Source organism: Lagenorhynchus albirostris, chromosome 5, assembly GCF_949774975.1.
Source record: "Lagenorhynchus albirostris chromosome 5, mLagAlb1.1, whole genome shotgun sequence".
NCBI classification, from domain to species: domain Eukaryota; kingdom Metazoa; phylum Chordata; class Mammalia; order Artiodactyla; family Delphinidae; genus Lagenorhynchus; species Lagenorhynchus albirostris.
In genome coordinates this window covers 18,500,116-18,520,779 of record NC_083099.1, presented here as the reverse complement: position 1 = coordinate 18,520,779, position 20,664 = coordinate 18,500,116, and the positions used below count along the sequence as shown (strand labels likewise).

The 20,664-nt window shown below is 37.7% G+C and overlaps 1 protein-coding gene across 1 annotated transcript in view; it reads left to right on the top strand.

The window, feature by feature from the left end:
* The first annotated feature begins 5,747 nt into the window (after window positions 1-5,747).
* Window positions 5,748-20,664, top strand: part of CPB1 (carboxypeptidase B1) — a 39,587-nt gene continuing 24,670 nt past the window's right edge. Inside the window, exons 1-3 of the mRNA XM_060149141.1 lie at window positions 5,748-5,818; window positions 5,927-6,002; window positions 13,490-13,614. Of these exons, the coding sequence (XP_060005124.1) occupies window positions 5,748-5,818; window positions 5,927-6,002; window positions 13,490-13,614 (272 nt within the window). The remainder of the gene's footprint in view (window positions 5,819-5,926; window positions 6,003-13,489; window positions 13,615-20,664) is intronic.

The window sequence follows — 20,664 nt, the reverse complement described above, 5'->3', positions numbered from 1 at the left end:
GCCTGGAGGCTTCCCTTCCAAACCAATTTTAAGAATAAATTGAAATTGAACTGGAGCCATGCAAAGTAGAACACAGACCTTTTTGAAGATTCGTATCAGGTAAAGAGTAAACAGGTTGTCAGAGAATATTGACATTTTCTTTTCAGAATTGATTTTATGCTTTTATTTTTCTACCCATATGGCATTTTATATTATTAACATTTATTTATTAAAACACTGCCCTTTCCTCAAAAGGTTTTAAGGAGTTTGAATGTTCTGTTACAGCATTTTAAGATAAAAATAGCTCGCCATTATCTTACAAACTAGAATAAAACAATTATTTCTGTTTGAATTAAAGGTGGAAATGTACACCTTCTTACAAGTTTGTTTCCAAAGCTGTTAAGATGGAAATACAAAAAAGGTCATTTATTAATTTAAAAATTCAAAATACCTCGAATCTTTCCCTAAAACCTATCATCCAATACACAAATCAAAGATCAAAATATTAAGATGGTCTATAAGAATTAACAAAGATAAATCTTTTGTAGATCCAAAAACAGGTTGATTTATTTGGCATCATTCCAATTTACCTCCCTACTCTTCTGTCCTGGTTAATTGCCCTCAGCAAGGAGCTGTAACCCAGTTATGCTGTTTTCTTAATTCCTATTGATGGGGTGTTGATATAAGGATAAAATAAGAACCAACAGCCTTTTAACTAACCCATTCTTCATGAGTTAATCAATCATAACTTGTCCATTTTAATTATGTCCCAAATTCCTAATAGAGATATGCTTGCAGTTTCCAAATATTTGCATGATTAAAGATGTTTTCCTTGTTTCAATAAGGAACCTCAAATTGATGAGTCAGGTGGCAAGATTTATGGGATGAAGTTGTCCTGTTTATCTCCCAGCTTTCAAAAATACTGGTCTGCAATTCAGTAACAAAACAACATTCCCACCAGAGATATGCAGACTATGCCCATTAATGATGATGACATGTTTAAAAAAATACATGCATGTACCAAAAGCAGTAGATGCCAGAGAGAAAAGCCTCCAAGAAAATGTTTACTAGCCTCCCTCTTCACATCCATAAAAAGGCAGTCTATCTGAATATTAAATATAATTACACAAAGCTAACAGGCCATTGGTACACCTGGATAACATTTTCAGGTCGTTTTTGCCCTCCTTGGAGGCATACCACAGACTGTGTCATCAATCAGTTATACCACTCAAATTACATGGAAATTCTGGCTGCCTCACAAACAACTGGACAGTTCAGTTATGATAAAACGTGAGTAGAATTTTCATTGCATTGACTGACAATCAGTTATTTTGACTGGATGCAAACAGAAACAAAAGCTAACTTTTTTCAAAAATAACTTCCCATTTAGGAACTTCCCTCTTCTATCACCTAAAATCCTATCATGTTTTAAACATCAGAATTGAAGTAATAATGTTCCTCTTTCATAGTAAATGGTCTAGCAACTGATGATAGAATATGATGGTGATGACGACAACAATGATGATGATACTGGGTTTCTGAGAGAATAATTTTTATATAAAATGTTTCCTATTCAATATCCAATAGACACAAATATATGTATAAAGTAATTGAACTCCTCCAAGTCATTAGAACTGTTTTCTCTGACTTAACAGAAATTGCACATTCCCTGATTTATCTCTCTTCCCTTGAATCATCTGGTCCTTTAACAGTAAAGTGCCCTCTATTTACTTCTCACCCATCAGTTCTAGGTAGCACTCAAGTTGAGAGAATGGTTTGCCCAGAATCATCAATTGACCCAACTGTTAAACCCACACTCTACAAAAAATAAGAAAGATGTCAAGAAAACTACTTCCTTAAAATTTGTGTCTAACCACTAATATACCTGGCACAGCAGGGCTTGAAGAGCAGAAATCAAGCCCTTTTCATCTCTGAACACTCAGAGTCACTTTGAGTCACTCCTCCCAGGAGGGGTGATCAGTACTTGCCCCTCCTAAGAGGAGGAGTGACTTATCTGCCTAGTGAAACTTGGGAGAGCCTGACATCCATGACAACATCATCCTGGAGGCAGGGTACTGTTTAGAAACATAGAGAGCGCAGGTCCATCTCTCCTTCTCTTGGACCTGTCTATCCTTCAGTGAAGCTTTATTTATACAGCTCCAAAAACAAGTTATACTTCAGTATCATAAATCATATAATTAAATGTAATCAAATGTAACTATATATACATTTGTATATATTCACTGAACTTCCATCTAAACAGTATAACTTATAATCCAAGGTAGGTGTTCAAAACATGCCTGTAAACATTCTTCTGAATATATTCTTAGTATTTTACAATCACACCGATAGCACTTAGCCCACTGAACTTAACACTGAAGTCACAATAAACTTTTTGGCCTTGAACAAAACAGACCAAGAATCCACAAGTTAATGTCATTCCCTTTGTTAACTCAGTCTAGAGTTTCCCAAAATGTGTTCCCAAAATCACTGGTCCTAAGTGATGCTTTTGAGGAAAACGTTCCACAACCAAACACAATGATCTAGCAATAGTCCTAAACCTTCTAATTTAGCTGGACTTAACCAACCTGGCACTCTACTGTGAGATAAGTTTGGGAAATGCTGTATCAGAGCCCCTTTTTGATAATTTACAATACATATTAACAACTCTAAAAAGCCCTACACTAAATGAGTTTGTTTACTTTAGTTTAAAGCAAACATGTTTGACCTTAGAACGCTTTCCTATTTAACACCATGGAATATGCTTGGGGAAGTGCTCTTCCAGAAAGTGAGACATCACATAGGATGAATCATAACTCCATGGGGCAGTTTACAGCCTCTCCCAAATCTCATGCTGTTACATGAAACGCGAACAGACACAAAGGTGCCTCTTGGCTTATTAATCACCAAAGCTGTGCATAAAAAAGAAGAATTTAAATATATAAACATGAGATGGGAAGCAGCAATTTTAATATCTATGAAAAATTATTGCAACTAACAAAAACAAATGTTAATTACTAACTGAAAATCCTAATTGCCCTCCACTTGGATTCACAAAGCACCAATTGAAATAAATTCTCTAGCATGTTTACCATCCCAAGTACAATACCACAAGTCATCCACAAATGATTATGTCATTCTTTTTTTTAGCCATCCAGATCCGAACCCCTACTCTAAGTTGTCACACATGACAGAGTTGCTCTAGACTCCCTTCTTTCAGGCGATGGTGGAGTTTATACAATAGCTAGTATTTCCTGTTGTAACTGTATTGTTGTCTCAGTGGAACAGTCAATACTGAAATTTAAGAAAAAAGCTACCTGACTTTCTAAAGCAGACACTGATGTTTTATGGAATTTCTTCAGCTGGTTAGATCTGGTACCCTAGGGGAGGCATGGCTGAGGTCAATACTACAGATTAGTTTCCTCATACTGTTGGGAGTCCTGTTGATAGTAACCTTAATTAAATGCCATATTAGGCAAATTGAATGGATTTGGTCCCAGTCCCTCTCAGTCAGATTAGTAAGAGTGACCAACAGAGTAGCACACTCACGGAAAAATTCACCGGAAGTCAAGAGTGTATAGAAAGAGGTAGGAACTGTTGAGAGACAAGTCTTCGTGGATCCCTCTGTTTCTGCATGTCTTGGGACAGCTTTTATTTTGGACTATCTTTTCAAAGATGTTTGTACAGCAAACAACTTGAAAGACAGAAATGGCATCCCCCTCCAGGGCAAAGGAAAGTTCTGTTTGCCATTCAGGATATTAAAGCTAATGTCTCCTCTGGGGTAAAAGTTGGGCAGATTGGCTAGCAGCTCCCTTATAAGATTGAGAGGTTCCTAAACTTGGTATACCTCAATTGTGACACAAACCTTTGCACCCAGCATCTACCTGGGCCCACCTCCACATCATCCTCATAGGACTGGGGAGTAAAAGGACTGAAACAAACATAAAGCTTATGCTGTCTGCTGTGCTTGCATAATAAAGTCCTTCAATTTTGATCCAGGAGTTTTGTCTTCTGCCAGCATCTATGAAACTGTGGCTGGATAACGTTTTATCTTGTATGTAGGATAGTATCTCAGACCCTTCACACTTTTTGACAAAGACCCAGATTAATGTACAGAGATAACAGGCTTATAATTTGGCAGACTCAAAAGTATAATTATATCAATTCTCCCCAAACTGACCTATAGATCAGTGCAACACCAATCAAAATTCCAGCAGGATTTTTCTATTTTCATAGAAATTGACAAGTGGACACTGAAATATATATGGAAATGTAAAGTACTTAGAGTAGCCAAAGCAATCTTGGAAAAGAAGCTGAAGGATTTATATACTCTCTGACCTTAAGACTTACTATATAGTAATTAAGACATTGTGAAAGTTGTATGAAATTAGAGAAATAGATCAATGGAACGCAATATGAAATCCAGAAATTACCCTGCACATATATGGCCAAATGAATTTGACACAGACATCGACTGTAATTCAATGGGGAAAGAAAAGCCTTCTCAACCAATAGTACTGGATCTACTGGATACCCATGTTTTTTTAAATGTGTTGATCCGTAACTTACATTGTGCATAATGACCTAAACTACAAAGCTCCCATAAGAAAACATAGGCAAATATGTTTGAGGCCTTGGGATAGTCAAAGACTTCTTGGGAAAAAATGTAAAAGACCCAAGTTATAAAAGAAAAACAATAATAAAAAGGCAAACAAGTAACTTCTTTTAAAAGGCAAAAGACTTCAATAGATGCTTCGCAAAAGAGGACTTACAAATGGCCAAAGAATTCATTACAAGATGTTTAATGTCATTGGCATCAGGGAAATATGAATTAAAACCACAATTAGATACCACTGCACACTCACTAAAATTACCAAAATTAAAGACTATAACACCAAAATGTTAGGGAGAATGCAGAGCAACTAGATACTGGGGGAAACTTAAAGTGATACAACAACTGTGGAAAAATGTTTGGCAGAATCTTAATAGTGTGAAACCCTCCTACATTATTATTTAGCAATTCCATTCTTATATTGACCTCCCTCCAAAATGAAAACATGTATCTACAAAAGGTCTTGTATACAAGGTTTATTGCAGCTTTATTCATGATGACACAAAACTGGAAACAATCAGATATCCACCAACAGGAAAATAAACTGGGGTATACAATAGAATACTACTCGTTAATAAAAAGGAACAAACCAATAATACAAACAAAACACTAATAAATCTCAAAAATGTTATCTGGAATGAAAGAAGCCAGACACAAAGAACTATATACCATATGACCTCATTTATATGAAGTTTTAGTACAGACAAAATTAACGCATGCAGCTAGAAATGGGAATGGTGGTTGCCTGAGGGGAGTACAGAAATAGACTGGAGAGATGCTCAAAGGAACTTCTTAGGCTGATGAAAATGTTCTACACCTTGACTGGGATGTCAAACTCTATAGACTTTGTTCTATATAATTCTCAAATCAAAAAAATGTTAAAGGCTATAAAATAGATTTTATTTAAAACTCCTTTACCTCCAGACTATTCTAGGTCTGACATCCAAATCAGACAGGCTGAACTTCAGATTATTTGCTGTTTCCACAGGTGTTAAGAGAGATATACTTGCAGACTTTACGCAGCTACCAGGGCAACAATGCCAGGAAAACCTTTAATCAAGACTTGATAGTGCCTATTTGCAATCCGGAGAAGTAAACAAAGAACACCCCAATTATAAAAGCAGGTGAAACCCACCAAAAGACCTAATCAGGCACAATGTTGGCGTTCTTGATTCTCGTGACTGTGACCCTAGCCTCTGCTCACAATTCTGGTGAGCACTTTGAAGGGTAAGTGACTGACACCTTAAATGAGAAGCACTTCTTTGCTAGCCAAAAAATTTGAACACATTACCCAATTTTAAATTTTCTCTCCTTCTTCTGTATTTCACCATTCAGGGAGAAGGTGTTCCGTGTCAGTGTTGAAAATGAAAATGACATCAACTTACTCCGTGAGTTGGCCAGCACCAGGCAGGTAAATAACAATTCTATGCTATAGGGTTTCCTTCACACTTATTTTAAAATCTTAGATTACACTATGATTCCATCAAAGGAAGAATGACATGAAATATTAACTATAGCGCTTTTGTAGCAAGAAATAAAAACTTGAAAAACATTTAGTGCCCCCGTGCCTTCTTTTTCTGCCTAAATTAGATTGCCATAAGCCCTATTATAAATCCAGGGTAACTTTTAAACAGCTTCCAGAGCATGACAACTGAATGAGCTGAAACTGTTGCAAAGGTCATAGAACATTTAATGTACAGTAACTTCCCTTCTAAGGCAAAAGAGAAAAATGATGAGCTTGGATATTACAGAAAAACTGGGCTTTTGTCCAACTTGATATTCATTTCCACATCCCATGTATCATCTGTTCTCTTTGATTTTCTTTCATTCCAAATCAAACAGCTTGAGTTTTCATGACCTTGATTCAGGCCCTCTTAATGATATGGCATGAAGGAGGTAAAGAAGGTAAAAAGCCAGGAGTGATTTTCATATTTTACTTTCAAGAAACCAAAATCTCTAGGCTACTTTATTTTAAAAAATTCACTGTATATGGGATGAAAACTGACAGTTTTAATTTTATATATATAGCGTGTCAGGAAGCTATTGCTGACCACAATAGTTTACTTGATCCAATGCTGTCTTTTCATGAATACAGAAACCAAAATATTCTACTAGCTCCTAAGTATCTATCTATCCATCCAACCATCTATCTTTCTATAGTTATCTTTTTAGCTTTTAAGGTGTGGAGGAAAAAAGAAGGTAAAGAGTGTCATAATCTGAAACAAATTCAGAAGGTTAGAATTGAAAGATAATATAAAGTCATCTACTGCAGCCTTCCACTCAAATTTGAACTTCCTCAGTGGAAACAGCATCCCTAGTTATTAGCCCTGATAAAAACTGTTTGAGTATTTCCAAGAATAGTAGGAATACTGCTTTTTCAAGGTAGCAAATTTGCCTTACAAATCTTTTTTTTTTTTTTTTTTTTTTTGCGGTACGCGGGCCTCTCACTGTTGCGGCCTCTCCCGTTGCGGAGCACAGGCTCCAGACATGCAGGCTCAGCGGCCATGGCTCACGGGCCCAGCCGCTCCACGGCATGTGGGATCTTCCTGGACCGGGGCACAAACCCGTGTCCCCTGCATTGGCAGGCAGACTCTCAACCACTGCGCCACCAGGGAAGTCCTTACAAATGATTTTAATCGTTATACTGAGCTGAAAGCTACCTTCTCTATCTTTGACCCACTGGACCTAGCTGAGTCAAATACTGTCTCACTTCTAAGATTTATCTTTTCCAGGCCTTCCATCATTTCTCTTAGCACTGGTTTACAGACACTTGATCATTCTGGTCACCTCTGAATATAGCTCAATCTTTCTGTCTATATTTCTTTTTTAAAATGCAGCTCTCAGAATTGACAATGGACCTCCAGGTGTGCTCTGATTAATACATACTGTAGGACAATTGCCTGCTTTCATTTGTAAAGCAAACACTTATTAATGGGGCCTAAGATTCTTTTTAGCACCTTGAACAGTTAGAATGCTCTTAGCTTACAGAACACCTATTGCCGATCAAAACTATTAGGCTATTTTTTCTCACATGAATCACCCTCAAGCAAGGTATTCTTCTTTCTATACTTGCCTAATTGATTTTTTAACCTAAATGCAGGATTTTAGATTTACTCTGTTAAAAATTATCTTGATAGCATATTGAGACAGTTTTAAAAATTAACTCACTCATCCAAATAATTCTTTGCCCTAAGTTTGTATCACCAGCAAGTTTGATAAACATGCATTCTTGACTTTTATCTTTGTCACTGATAAAGGAAAAACATTAAGTAAGTCAGGGGTCAGCACAGAATTAGAGGCACCCTTCATGGTTCGTTCATTTAATACCTATTTATCATGAGGCTCCAATATGCCAGACACAGTGTTAAGTAAGCACTGAAAGTGGTTCATTAACCAACTCTCCTTGGATGAGTTTGCTCTACTACCCAAGTTACTGTGGTGTTACCTACAGCTAACACTGTGCTTTCCAGCTTGTAAAGAAGAATATAAATGCACAGACTTGGTCAAACGCTTTGCTAAGATCCAGATTCAGCATCCTATCAGGCTAGTGGTCTCTTTCAAGGATAACATGAAGTTAATTGGGCTTGACTTATTTTTTTTTTTTCTTTTTTTTGGCTTGACTTATTCTTGCTTTAAACCGTGCTGGCTCCCAAGGATCATGGCTTCCTTTTCTGAATATTCACAGTCCACCTGCTTCTAGTTTACTTTGCCAGTATCCATGCCAGGCCCCTGGAGCTCCCGCTTCTGGGATTCACGTGTCTTCCTGTTCACGAAATCCAAGACATGCCCCCTCCACTCCTCAGTGATCCCTTCAAGCTCTGATTCCTCCAAGATTGCTGAGAAAGTTCTGCAATCACATCTTCAGTATTTTTTTAGTTATCTAAAATTCAGCATTTTCTGGTGGCCAAGAGCAGAGAATCCGGACTCAGACTTCCTGGGTTCGATTCCTGGCTCTACCACTTGCTAGCTGGACCTTGGATGCCTCTCCGGGTCTCAACTTTCTCATTTGTCAAATAAGGAGAATAACAGCATTTACCTTACAGGATTGTTGTGAGATTTAAAAGAATTAATATAAGTACTCAGAAAGAACTTACACAGTAAAAACTATGTAAGCGTTTGTTATCATTACTGTCATTAGATCCAGGATTTTGAATGCAATTTGCATTACCTGACTAATCCCCTCTCTGCTTATCTATCCTGGGCCTCAATGTTCTCTTTCCAAAGAAGGTTTTTCTGCTAAAATCATAATATTTGAAAATTTCTTTACTTATGGTAATTTCATCTCTCAGTAGAAGTAGAAAAAACAAGAGATAGTATAAAACTCCTTAGAAAAGACAAAAGCCAAACAAGAGGTCAATCTGGCTACTTCCTCTCTTCCAGCTGCAAACATACTTTAGCTCCAAGCAGTGAGACTGCGTGTTTCTTCTGTATTCATTTTATTTCCAACATGATTGAAAAAGAGATTTTTAATCGACAGATGAACGGATAAAGAAGGTGTGGCACATATATACAACGGAATATTACTCAGCCATAAAAAGAAACGAAATTGAGTTATTTGTAGTGAGGTGGATGGACTTAGAGTCTGTCATACAGAGTGAAGTAAGTCAGAAAGAGAAAAACAAATACCGTATGCTAACACACATATATGGAATTTAAAAAAAAATGGTTCTGAAGAACTTAGGGGCAAGACAGGAATAAAGACGTAGAGGTAGAGAATGGACTTGAGGACACGGGGAGGGGGAAGGATAAGCTGGGACGAAGTGAGAGAGTGGCGTGGACTAATATATACTACTAAATATAAAATAGATAGCTAGTAGGAAGCAGCCGCATAGCACAGGGAGATCAGCTCAGTGCTTTGTGACCGCCTGGAGGGGTGGGATAGGGAGAGTGGGAGGGAGATGCAAGAGGGAGGACATATGGGGATATATGTACACATATAGCTGATTCACTTTGTTATAAAGCAGAAACTAACACAACATTGTAAAGCAATTATAGTCCAATAAAGATGTTAAAAAAAAAGGAAGTTTTACTCTCCTTAGCAATCTTGCAAGTGCAGCATATTCTGGACTGTAGCCTTCCTGATAAGATCATTACAAGGGCATCTAGTCTTTGTATTCATCCTTGGCCGTGTGTCCTTCCTCCCTGCTTTTGAACATGTCCTTTTCAAAGTTGAATGTATTGGAGAGACCTGTGACCACAAGGGACTCTAGAAGCCTCCCTCTTTCCATATGTAATTGTATAGTAAGGGTTTCATTTTTATCTCCTTGTTCCTTTATTGGAGACATTCCCCACAAAACCTATTCTCTTTTCTCAGTACTTTCTTGAACTCTGTTTCTGTAGTTTCAGGTGCATGCCCAAGGTAACTTGGTTACAGTCTTCCAATGTTCCCATCACTTCCATTATGACCGTAAGCTTCTCCATGCTGTCTGGAACTAGGCCTAGAGTAGAAGTCATTTCCTCTTCCAACAAGAAAGGAAAATTCCATCAAAATAAAGGAAGAGTCTATCAAATGCTCAGCTCATAGTCAAACGTAACGTGAAGAAACAAATTTGTGTAAATATGTGAAGAACCAAAATTCCCCAACACAAATATTTATTCTTTTATGAATCCTTCTTTTTCCCAAAAGAATTTAAGGTGAATACACTACTTGCTTTTGTGCTGGTTTTGTAATATATTTTAGGAAAGACTCTTTAAATATTAGCCAGCTGGCTGATTAAGTTGACATTCCCACAGTGGTATCACTTAAAGATATTCCTTTATCTTCCAACAAATGGTTGTCACTCAGGTTCCTGGATTTATAATTTTATAACCTCAGTTTTATAACTCCTTTACATATAATAATTCAATTACCCATATCTCATATCACATATTTTACTCCACTTCCATATTTTAAACATAGATCTCATTCACAAAGTGTTGGTAATTACCGAAATTTATATTTATCTCCCTGTACCAATATTTTAAGTTCATTATTTGTAACCATACTTAATGCATTGTAAACATCTATAAGGCTATAATGTTACTCCTGATTTTTGGCTCCGTTTCTCCTAAGAACTGGGGACTAACTCCAGGTTACTAAGTCTGCATCATATTTGCAGGACTCCATAGTGTTGGATGTTGGTATGTTTGCTGACCAATTTTCTCCTTGTCAAAGGAGAGTTTTTACAGGACCTCAGGTTAGGTCTGCAAGTCTTCTGTCAAACATGCTTATGAGATTTCTCTACCCCATTTAAAAATATATATATATTTTTTCTTAAATGGGGTTGAGAAATTACATATATATATATATTTCTCCCAATATTTGGCAGAGCCAGGACAAACATTTGTACAAGAGGTTAGACGATTAGGGAAGGCAACTTTCAACTTAATATCAGAAGGAAAACCATCAAAAGGCAATTAGGCTGTTCTGAAGTAGTACTAGATATACTCAGGATTGTATCAGAACCATCACCAAGGATATTGTGCAGGTATTTGTTACTCTAAGTGGAAAGCTACCATCTTAATGTACGTTCTTCCAGAGCAGACCCTTAGACAAAGATTCAAGGGCAAAGATTTCATTTGGAAAGTACAGGGAGCCTGGGTAGACAAGTGAGGAGTGATACAAAGAAGGGAGGGCAGCAAACAAAAGGGGCACTATTAAGCCAGCTATCACAGAGGATGAATAGAGCTTAATCCTACAGAGAAATTCCAGGAAAGGGTGCAAACCACAGGCATCAAAATTATCCCACCTGAGAAATGACAGATTTGGAATATTTAGACATCAACTTGCTAGGGTCATCGGTTAAGCACTTCTCTGGAAAGAGTTATTTCTTTGGCACCTCCTGCCTGCTGCGAGCTGTTAGGCTTTTTCCAGTTTGGGGGAGTTTTCAAGCACAGAGATGCAGATCTTGGCAGTGGGGAGTCTCCTGAGCACGCTAAAAGGCCCCAGTGTTAAGTATGAGTGGGGCGCTGTTAAGTTGCCTACAGATGCTTGGAGGACTTTATGTGCTTTACCAACTCTAAACCTCTGTGTCTATAATAAAGATACACCTCCCTCTCCCATCCCACCATGGAATGACAGGCATTTATTAAGAACACAAATTCAGAGTTAACTTTTAAAAACATGCTTTCTCCTATAATGTGCTTGTCTTCTTGGCCCTCCTCTTTACAATGCTGGCTAACTAGAATTCATCACCAGCCCTTGCTTTCTCTGTCTTTATCATGATAAGCCTTTATACTTCCTCCACTACCTTTTTTTTTTTTTTAATATTTATCTATTCATTTATTTGGCTGTGTTGGGTCTTAGTTGCAGCACGCAGGATCTTCGCTGTGCTCACAGGCTCTTCATTGCAGCGTGCAGGCTTCTCTGTAGCTGAGGCATGCGGGCTCCTAGAGCATGCAGGTTTAGTTGCTCCTTGGCATGTGAGATCTTAGTTCCCCGACCAGGGATAAACCCGCGTGCCCTGCATTGGCAGGCGGATTCTCAACCACTGGACCACCAGGGAAGTCCCCCTCCACTATCTTTTAACCTCTCACCTTTATCCTCTCATCTTTGACTCAATAGATCACATTCTGCAGCCAATCCTTGTCAAATTATCAGTACTCTCTCTTTCCAATACCTTAGTGACAACCATACTCACACTATTTCTTCTGGAATCCCTCCTGTGTAATCCTAATGTCCCTGCCTCCCATTCCCCTGACCTTCCCTATGACCCTGACTCCTGATTCAGTACCCTCTAGACATCTACAGAGGTTTGAAGATTACCAGGACAGGATATAGGCACCTGGATTCTCCACAGGTATATCTAAAATTGAGTCATCTTATTATCTTACATCATCAGTTTCTATTTCACAACCTCTAAGTGTGCCCAAACTCCCTTCTAAGTTCCAAAGCAATGGTCCTAAGTACCACCACCTGTCACATCTCCATCCTGAGACTAGCTCATAAATATCTAAACAGGTATTGAGTGAGAAACAGGGCAGAGAAAGATCCAATATCAGGGTCACCTCAGGTTTCTAGGCCTTTACTCAGCTCAAGCAAAGAACAGAAAAACAGAGACCTGTGAGAGGCGGAATGTCATTGGTTAATATTTTCCCAAGGAAAAAGGAGATCTGAAACCACACATCCACAAAGAAGAACATTAGAATTATCAAATATGTCATACTACTTTTGTGCACAATTTCCTCTAAAATCTCCCCATGTCTGATTTGCTCACTAGTGTATTCCTAGTCTCAGGCACAGAGCCTAGCACATAGTAGGTCCTCAGTAATAGCTGATGAATAACTGAACAAATGAAAATGTCAGCACATTATTGGATCCTCAAGAATATTTTGTTTCTGGCCATGGTTCCAACATAACCACTGTGGACAGATACATTTTTCCTCCCTGATGGATCCCCCACAGGTCAGGGATGTTCTTGGTTCCACACATTACTATGACTTGTATAGCACTGAGTTCCAAGAGAAACTCATAAAATGAGTCCATTAAAAAGTAAGAGAAAGCTCAATTTCTCGCTTTTAAATTTTGTGGCTCCAGTTAATTCGGCATCATTCATTCAGCACATGCATCCACTACCACAAACATTGCTATCACAATAAGCAACTGTTCTAGAAAATCAATAAATAGAAGAGAGCAGTTATAGAATACTGCCATTAACTAGCATTATGGGAGATAATTATATGCTCTTCATGCTTGTTCATAATCAATTAATGCTATGTATGTATGTGTAAACACTTTTATTGACATCTAACTGCTTGGTCGCAACTCTTATTCATTCAAGGGAGAGATTTTTAAGAGATTTCATGGATAATTTGAGTCTGAAAATAACTCACTGGAGTACAGCAATAGTGTGCTTGCTGGTGATAATTCGCCCATTGAATTATAGGCGTCCAGTACAATACATCTTATTCCTTATTCAGATTGACTTCTGGAAACCAGATTCTGTCACACAAATCAAACCTCACAGTACAGCTGACTTCCGTGTTAAAGCAGAAGATATTTTCACTGTGGAAGACTTTCTGAAGCAGAATGAACTACAATACGAGTAAGTTTATGTTTTATAGTTATGAAAATTCTCTCTCATGTATGCTCTCATCCTGGTCTCCAAAAAAAACCTGAGAAGATAAAAATAAGACCAAGATAATGGCTTCCCCAGGGCCCCACAAATATAGGTCATGGCAGAGCTGGCCCTGAATTCCAAGTCTTAAGATGTCAAGTCTGGTAGATTTTGTGTTTAGTTATTGCTCTAATAAAAACAGGTTTGACTCTTGAATCCCAACTCTTTAGCCAGATATTTGACCTGCTACTGGTTTACAAGTGATATATAGACTAAAGGCCAAACCGATGGATATTCTATTATCAGCCCAACACAGTTTTAGTCCCAAATCATATCAAGTCTTCTTGCCAGACCTATTGTGAGCCATGAGGGTTCTTCATGCTCCTTTAGATTAAGGACCAGACTAGAGTCAGACTGAGTGGTCCTTCTCTCCTTTTTCCTCCCAAAGTCCCCAACTATCTCTAATGGTAGGAGAAGGCATGGAGAGAAGGACTGAAAGAAAGGAAAGTGATTCCCCAAAGGCCTAGAGTAGAGTTGGCTAAGCTGATCACTCCATGAATCTTCCCCAAATACCGCACTGATCCATCTAAGCCTTTTAAGATGAGAATGTCCTCTAAGTGGAGACAGTTGTCCATCTGTTGATCCAACAAATAGATAGTGAGCATCTACATATAACAAATGCTGAAAAAATAGATAGGGCCCATCCCCTTCAGAGGAAAATGAACAAAGAATTACAATATGTGTAACAGATGTCAAGAAGAGCAAAGAGCTGGAATTGCAGGGGAATAGCTCAAGTCTAGGGATCACGGAGGGCCATAGGAAAGGAGGCTTCAGCTGAGAACTAAAAGACGAGGAGTTAGCCAAACAAAGACAATGAAAAATCATAGTCTAGGTAGAGAACAGACTATATGTTAAGGCTCAGAACCTCCCTCAATCTGCATTTGAGGGAGGGAGGAAATGAGGAAAGTCTAAAGCAGAGTTTTTCCTCCAGAAAGTGGATCAGCAAGGAGCAAAGAGACAATCTCACACTCCAGTCTTGAACATTCAAATGTTTATCCAACAATTCCCTACCATAAGCTCAAGTCTCCATTATATTTTGAGAAACTGTGACCTACATAATTTTAACAGATATTTTCTCTTATTTTTCACATCCTAAAACAACAGAATAGTATTTATGCTAGTAAAGATACCAGAATTGTCACCTATAAAATCTGAATCTCCATTAGAAGAAGTGGTACAGCATAATGCAACAAGCAAATGCCTTGGGAAAAAACAGACAAGGCTTAAATCCTGACTCTGCAACTTCCTGGCTGTCTGACCTTGGATAATTTGCTTAACCTTTCTGAGCTTCCCTTGTCTTTTAAGGAAAGAATCCTTCTAACCTTATCTTCGTAAAGTGAAGATATATATAATGCCACTCTCAAAGGGCTGTTGTGAAGATGAAATAAAACAATATGTAAATAAACTTCAACTGATACTTTTATTGCTGTGAATGCTGCTATAGTTTACTCTTGTACAAAGAGGTAGATTATACATCTTTTAAAGGTCAACAGAAACTGTTTTGTTTAACCCCATTATCATGCTTCACACAGCTTAGCTATCTGCTTCTGCTTGAGGGAAGTGTCAAAATGTGACCTTAAGAATTGACCGTCTTTTTAAAACAAAGATATAATACAGTAAGTTTCAAAATGTGATTAAGATTCACGTCTGTGATATTTTGCTCTTTTTATTACACTAGGAAGGACTTCTAAAATCCTAGCCTATAGGAGCCCTTAATAATATTCAAAAAGATGAGTTTCCTTATAGTTCTTTAAGAAAAACAGAAGGAAGACCGGTGACCATAAGCTAACCCTAGCCACCTGAATTGACATCCTAATTCTACTCAGAACACAAAGTAGTAAAACAGCTTCTAATCAGGTAACAATCTCCTTTTACCGGGAGGAAAATTCATGTCTTTTTTTAATGCGTAAACATTTAGGGAATTGTGTATGAATGCTGTCTCACGTAGAATATAGGATGTTCCCTGAAGGCTAAGATCTTGTTAATTTTTGCTTAGCACATTTGTGGCATATAATTTCCTAAATATTAAGTAATAATAACTCCCTAGAAATCCTGGAGCAGCACACCAGCAATATGCTTGCCGGGGCTGCAAGCAGTCCCTGTGCATCCCATTATTACCTCATGTGGTAACTAATATGTATTTAGATGGTTTCCTGCTGGCAAAATTTGCAGTTGTTTTTTCTATGTAACAGGAACCATCTACTGTACAAGTTCTACCAAAATAGCTTTTCAGATTTTTCAGTGGTTCCAACCCTGAAAGTCACTAAGACTTTCATCATTTGGTAGTTTTAATCAGATTCTGAATTACCATGGGAAAAAATTAAAAATGTGTGCACCAAGAAAAATAACAGAATTTTTAATAGATCTTTATTGGAGTGTAATTGCTTCACAATACTGTGTTTGTTTCTGTTGTACAACAAAGTGAATCAGCCATATGCATAAATATATCTCCATATCCCCTCCCTCTTGAGCCTCCCTCCCAACCCTCCCTATCCCACCCCTCTAGGTGGTCACAAAGCACCGAGCTGATCTCCCTGTGCTATGCGGCTGCTTCCCACTAGCTACCCATCTTACATTTGGTAGTGTATAAATGTCCATGCCACTCTCTCACTTCACCCCAGCTTCCCCCACCACCCCATATCTGCAAGTCCATTATCTAAGTCTATGTCTTTATTCTGCCCCGCCACTAGGTTCATCAGTACCATTTTCTTTTTTTTTTAGATTCCATATATATGTGTTAGCATACGGTATTTGTTTTTCTCTTTCTGACTTACTTCACTCTGTATGACAGAGTCTAGGTCTATCCACCTCACTACAAATAACTCAGTTTCATTTCTTTTTATGGCTGAGTAATATTCCATTGTATATATGTGCCACATCTTCTTTATCCATTCATCTGTCGATGGATAGTTAGGTTGCTTCTATGTCCTGGCTATTGTAAATAGTACTGCAATGAACATTAGGGTCCATGTGTCTTTTTGAATTATGGTTTTCTCTGCGTATACGCCCAGTAGTGGGATGGCTGGGTCATATGGTAATTCTATTTTTAGTTTTTTAAGGAACCTCCATACTGTTCTCCATAGTGGCTGTATCAATTTACATTCCCACCAACAGTGCAAGAGGGTTCCCTTTTCACCACACCCTTTCCACCATTTATTGTTTCTAGATTTTTTTATAATGGCCATTCTGACTGCTGTGAGGTGATACCTCACTGTAGTTTTTTTTTTTTTTTTTTTTTTTTGCGGTACGCGGGCCTCTCACTGCTGTGGCCTCTCCCGCTGCAGAGCACAGGCCCCAGACGCGCAGGCCCAGCGGCCATAGCCCACAGGCCCAGCCGCTCCGCAGCATGTGGTATCCTCCCGGACCAGGGCACGAACCCGTGCCCCCCGCATCGGCAGGCGGACTCCCAACCACTGCGCCACCAGGGAAGCCCCTCACTGTAGTTTTGATTTGCATTTCTCTAGTAATTAGTGATGTTGAGCATCTTTTCATGTGCCTCTTGGCTATCTGTATGTTTTCTTCGGTGAAATGTCTATTTAGGTCTTCTGCCCATTTTTGGATTGGATTGTTTTTTGATATTGAGCTCCATGAGCTGTTTGTATATTTTGGAGATTAATTCTTTCTCTGTTATTTCATTTGCAAGTATTTTCTCCCGTTCTGATGGTTGTCTTTTCATCTTGTTTATGGTTTCCTTTGCTGTGCAAAAGCTTTGAAGTTTCATTAGGTCCCATTTGTTTATTTTTGTTTTTATTTCCATTACTCTAGGAGGTGGGTCAAAAAAGATCTTGCTGTGGTTTATGTCAAAGAGTGTTTTGTCTATGTTTTCCTCTAAAAGTTTTACACTGTCTGGTCTTATATTTATGTCTTTAATCCGCTTTGAGTTTATTTTTGTGTATGGTGTTAGGGTGTGTTCTAATTTCATTCTTTTCCATGTAGCGCTCCAGTTTTCCCAGCACCACTTATTGAAGAGACTGTCTTTTCTCCATTGTATATTCTTGCCTCCTTTGTCATAAATTAGGTTGACCATATGTGTGTGGGTTTATCTCTGGGCTTTCTATCCTGTTCCACTGATCTATATTTCTGTTTTTGTGCCAGTACCATACTGTCTTGATTACTGTAGCTTTGTAGTATAGTTTGAAGTCGGGGAGCCTGATTCCTCCAGCTCTGTTTTTATCCCTCAAGACTGCTTTGGCTATTCAGGGTCTTCTGTGTTTCCACACAAATTGTAAAATTTTTTGTTCTAATTCTGTGAAGAATGCCACTGGTAGTTTGAAAGGGATTGCATTGAATCTGTAGATTTCTTTGGGTACTATAGTCATTTTCACAATGTTGATTCTTCCTATCCGAGAACATGGTATATTTCTCCATCTGTTTATCTCATCTTTAATTTCTTTCATCAGTGTTTTATAGTTTTCTGAGTACAAGTCTTTTGTCTCCTTAGGTAGGTTTATTCCTAGGTATTTTATTCTTTTTGTTGCAGTGGTAGATGGGATTGTTTCCCTAATTTCTCTTTCTGATTTTTCGTTGTTAGTGTATAGGAATGCCAGAGATTTCTGTGCATTAATTTTGTATCTTGCAAGCTTACCAAATTCTCTGATTAGTTCTAGTTGTTTTCTGGTGGCATCTTTAGGATTTTCTATGTATGGTATCATGTCATCTGCAAACAGTGACAGTTTTACTTCTTCTTTTCCATTTTGTATTCCTTTTATTTCTTTTTTCTTCTCTGATTGCCATGACTAGGACTTCCAAAACTATGTTGAATAAGAGCAGCAAGAGGGTACAACCTTGTCTTCTTCCTGATCTTAGTGGAAATGCTTTCAGTTTTTCACCACTGAGTATAGTATTTGCTGTGGGTTTGTCATATATGGCCTTTATTATATTGTGGTAGGTTCCCTCTATGACCATTTTCTGAAGAGTTTTTAACATAAATGGGTGTTGAATTTTGACAAAAGCTTTTTCTGCATCTATTGAGATGATAATATGGTTTTTATCCTTCAATTTGTTAATATGGTGTATCACATTGATTGATTTGCATATATTGAAGAATCCCTGCATCCCTGGGATAAATCCCACTTGATCATGGTGTATGATCCTTTTAATATGTTGTTGGATTCTGTTTGCTAGTATTTTGTTGAGGATTTTTGCATCTATATTCATCAGTGATATTGTTCTATAGTTTTCTTTTTTTGTGATACCTCTCTGGTTTTGGTATCAGGGTGATGGTGGCTTCATAGAATGAATTTGAGAGTGTTCCTCCATCTGCAATGTTTTGGAAGAGTTTGAGAAGGATGGGTGCTAGCTCTTCTCTAAATATTTGATAGAATTTGCCTGTGAAGCCATCTGGTCCTGGACTTTTGTTTGTTGGAAGATTTTTAATTACACTTTCAATTTCATTACTTGTGATAGGTCTGTTTATATTTTCTAATTCTTCCTGGTTCAGTCTTGGAAAATTGTACCTTTCCAAGAATTTGTCCATTTCTTCATGGTTGTCCATTTTATTGGCATATAGTTGTTTGTAGTAGTCTCTTATAATCCTTTGTATTTCTGTAGTGTCAGTTGTGATTTTCCTTTATCATTTCTAATTTTATTGATTTGCATCCTCTCCCTTATTTTCTGAATGAGTCTGGCTAAGGGTTTATCAGTTTTGTTTATTTTCTCAAAGAACCAACTTTTAGTTTTATTAATCTTTGCTATTGTTTCCTTTGTTTCTATTTCATTTATGTCTGCTCTGATCTTTATGATTTCTTTCCTTCTATACTGACATTGGTTTTCTTTGTGCTTCTTTCCCTAGCTGCTTTAGGTATAGGGTTAGATTGTTTATTTGAGATTTTTCTTGTTTCTTGAGGTGAGACTGAATTTCTATGAACTTCCCTCTTAGAAATGCTTTTGCTGCATCCCATAGGTTTTGGGTCGTTATGTTTTTGTTGTCATTTGTTTCTATGTATTATTTTTCTTCTTTGATTTCTTCAGTGATCTCTTGGTTATTCAGTAGTGCACTTCAGCCTCCATGTATTTGTGGGTTTTACAGGTTTTTCCCTGTAATTGATTTCCAGTCTCATAGCATTGTGGTCAGAAAAGATGCTTGATACAATTTTCAATTTTCTTAAATTTTCTGAGGCTTGATTTGTGACCCAAGATGCAATCTATCCTGGAGAATGTTCCGTGTGCACTTGAGGAGAAAGTGTATTCTGCCACTTTCAGGTGGAACGTCCTATAAATATCAATTAAATCTATCTGGTCTACTGTGTCATTTAAAGCTTGTGTTTCCTTATTTATTTTCTATTTGGATGATCTGTCAATTGGTGTAAGTGGGGTGTTAAAGTCCCCTATTTTTATTGTGTTACTGTTGATTTCCCATTTCATGGTTGTTAGCATTTGCCTTATGTATTGAGATGCTCCTATGTTGGGTGCATAAACATTTATAATTGTTATATCTTCTTCTTGCATTGATCCCTTGTTCATTATGTAGTGTCCTTCCTTATCTCTTGTAACAGCCTTTATTTTAAAGTCTATTTCATCTGATATGAGTTTGCTACTCCAGCTTTCTTTTGATTTCCATTTGCATGGAATATCTTTTTCCATCCCTTTACTTTCAGTCTGTATGTGTCCCTAGGTCTGAAGTGGGTCTCTTGTAGACAGCATATATATGGGTCTTGTTTCTGTATCATTCAGCCAGTCTGTGACTTTTGGTTGGAGCATTTAATCCATTTACATTCAAGGTTATTTTTTTTTTTCTTTTCACACACACACACTGTATTTTTTTTACAACAGATAAACTGACACCAAGCATTGTAAATGGATGACCACAACAAAAGCAACAATGATTGCAATTACCAAACACAAAACACACTCATACTATGTCATAATATTGACATTCAGTCCTGTAATCCTCCACTGTAACAGCTCCTTTACTTTGCAGTGAAAACTGATTTGTATATTTTTTGCCTCTGAGTCCTTGTGGGATTTTTTTTTAAATCA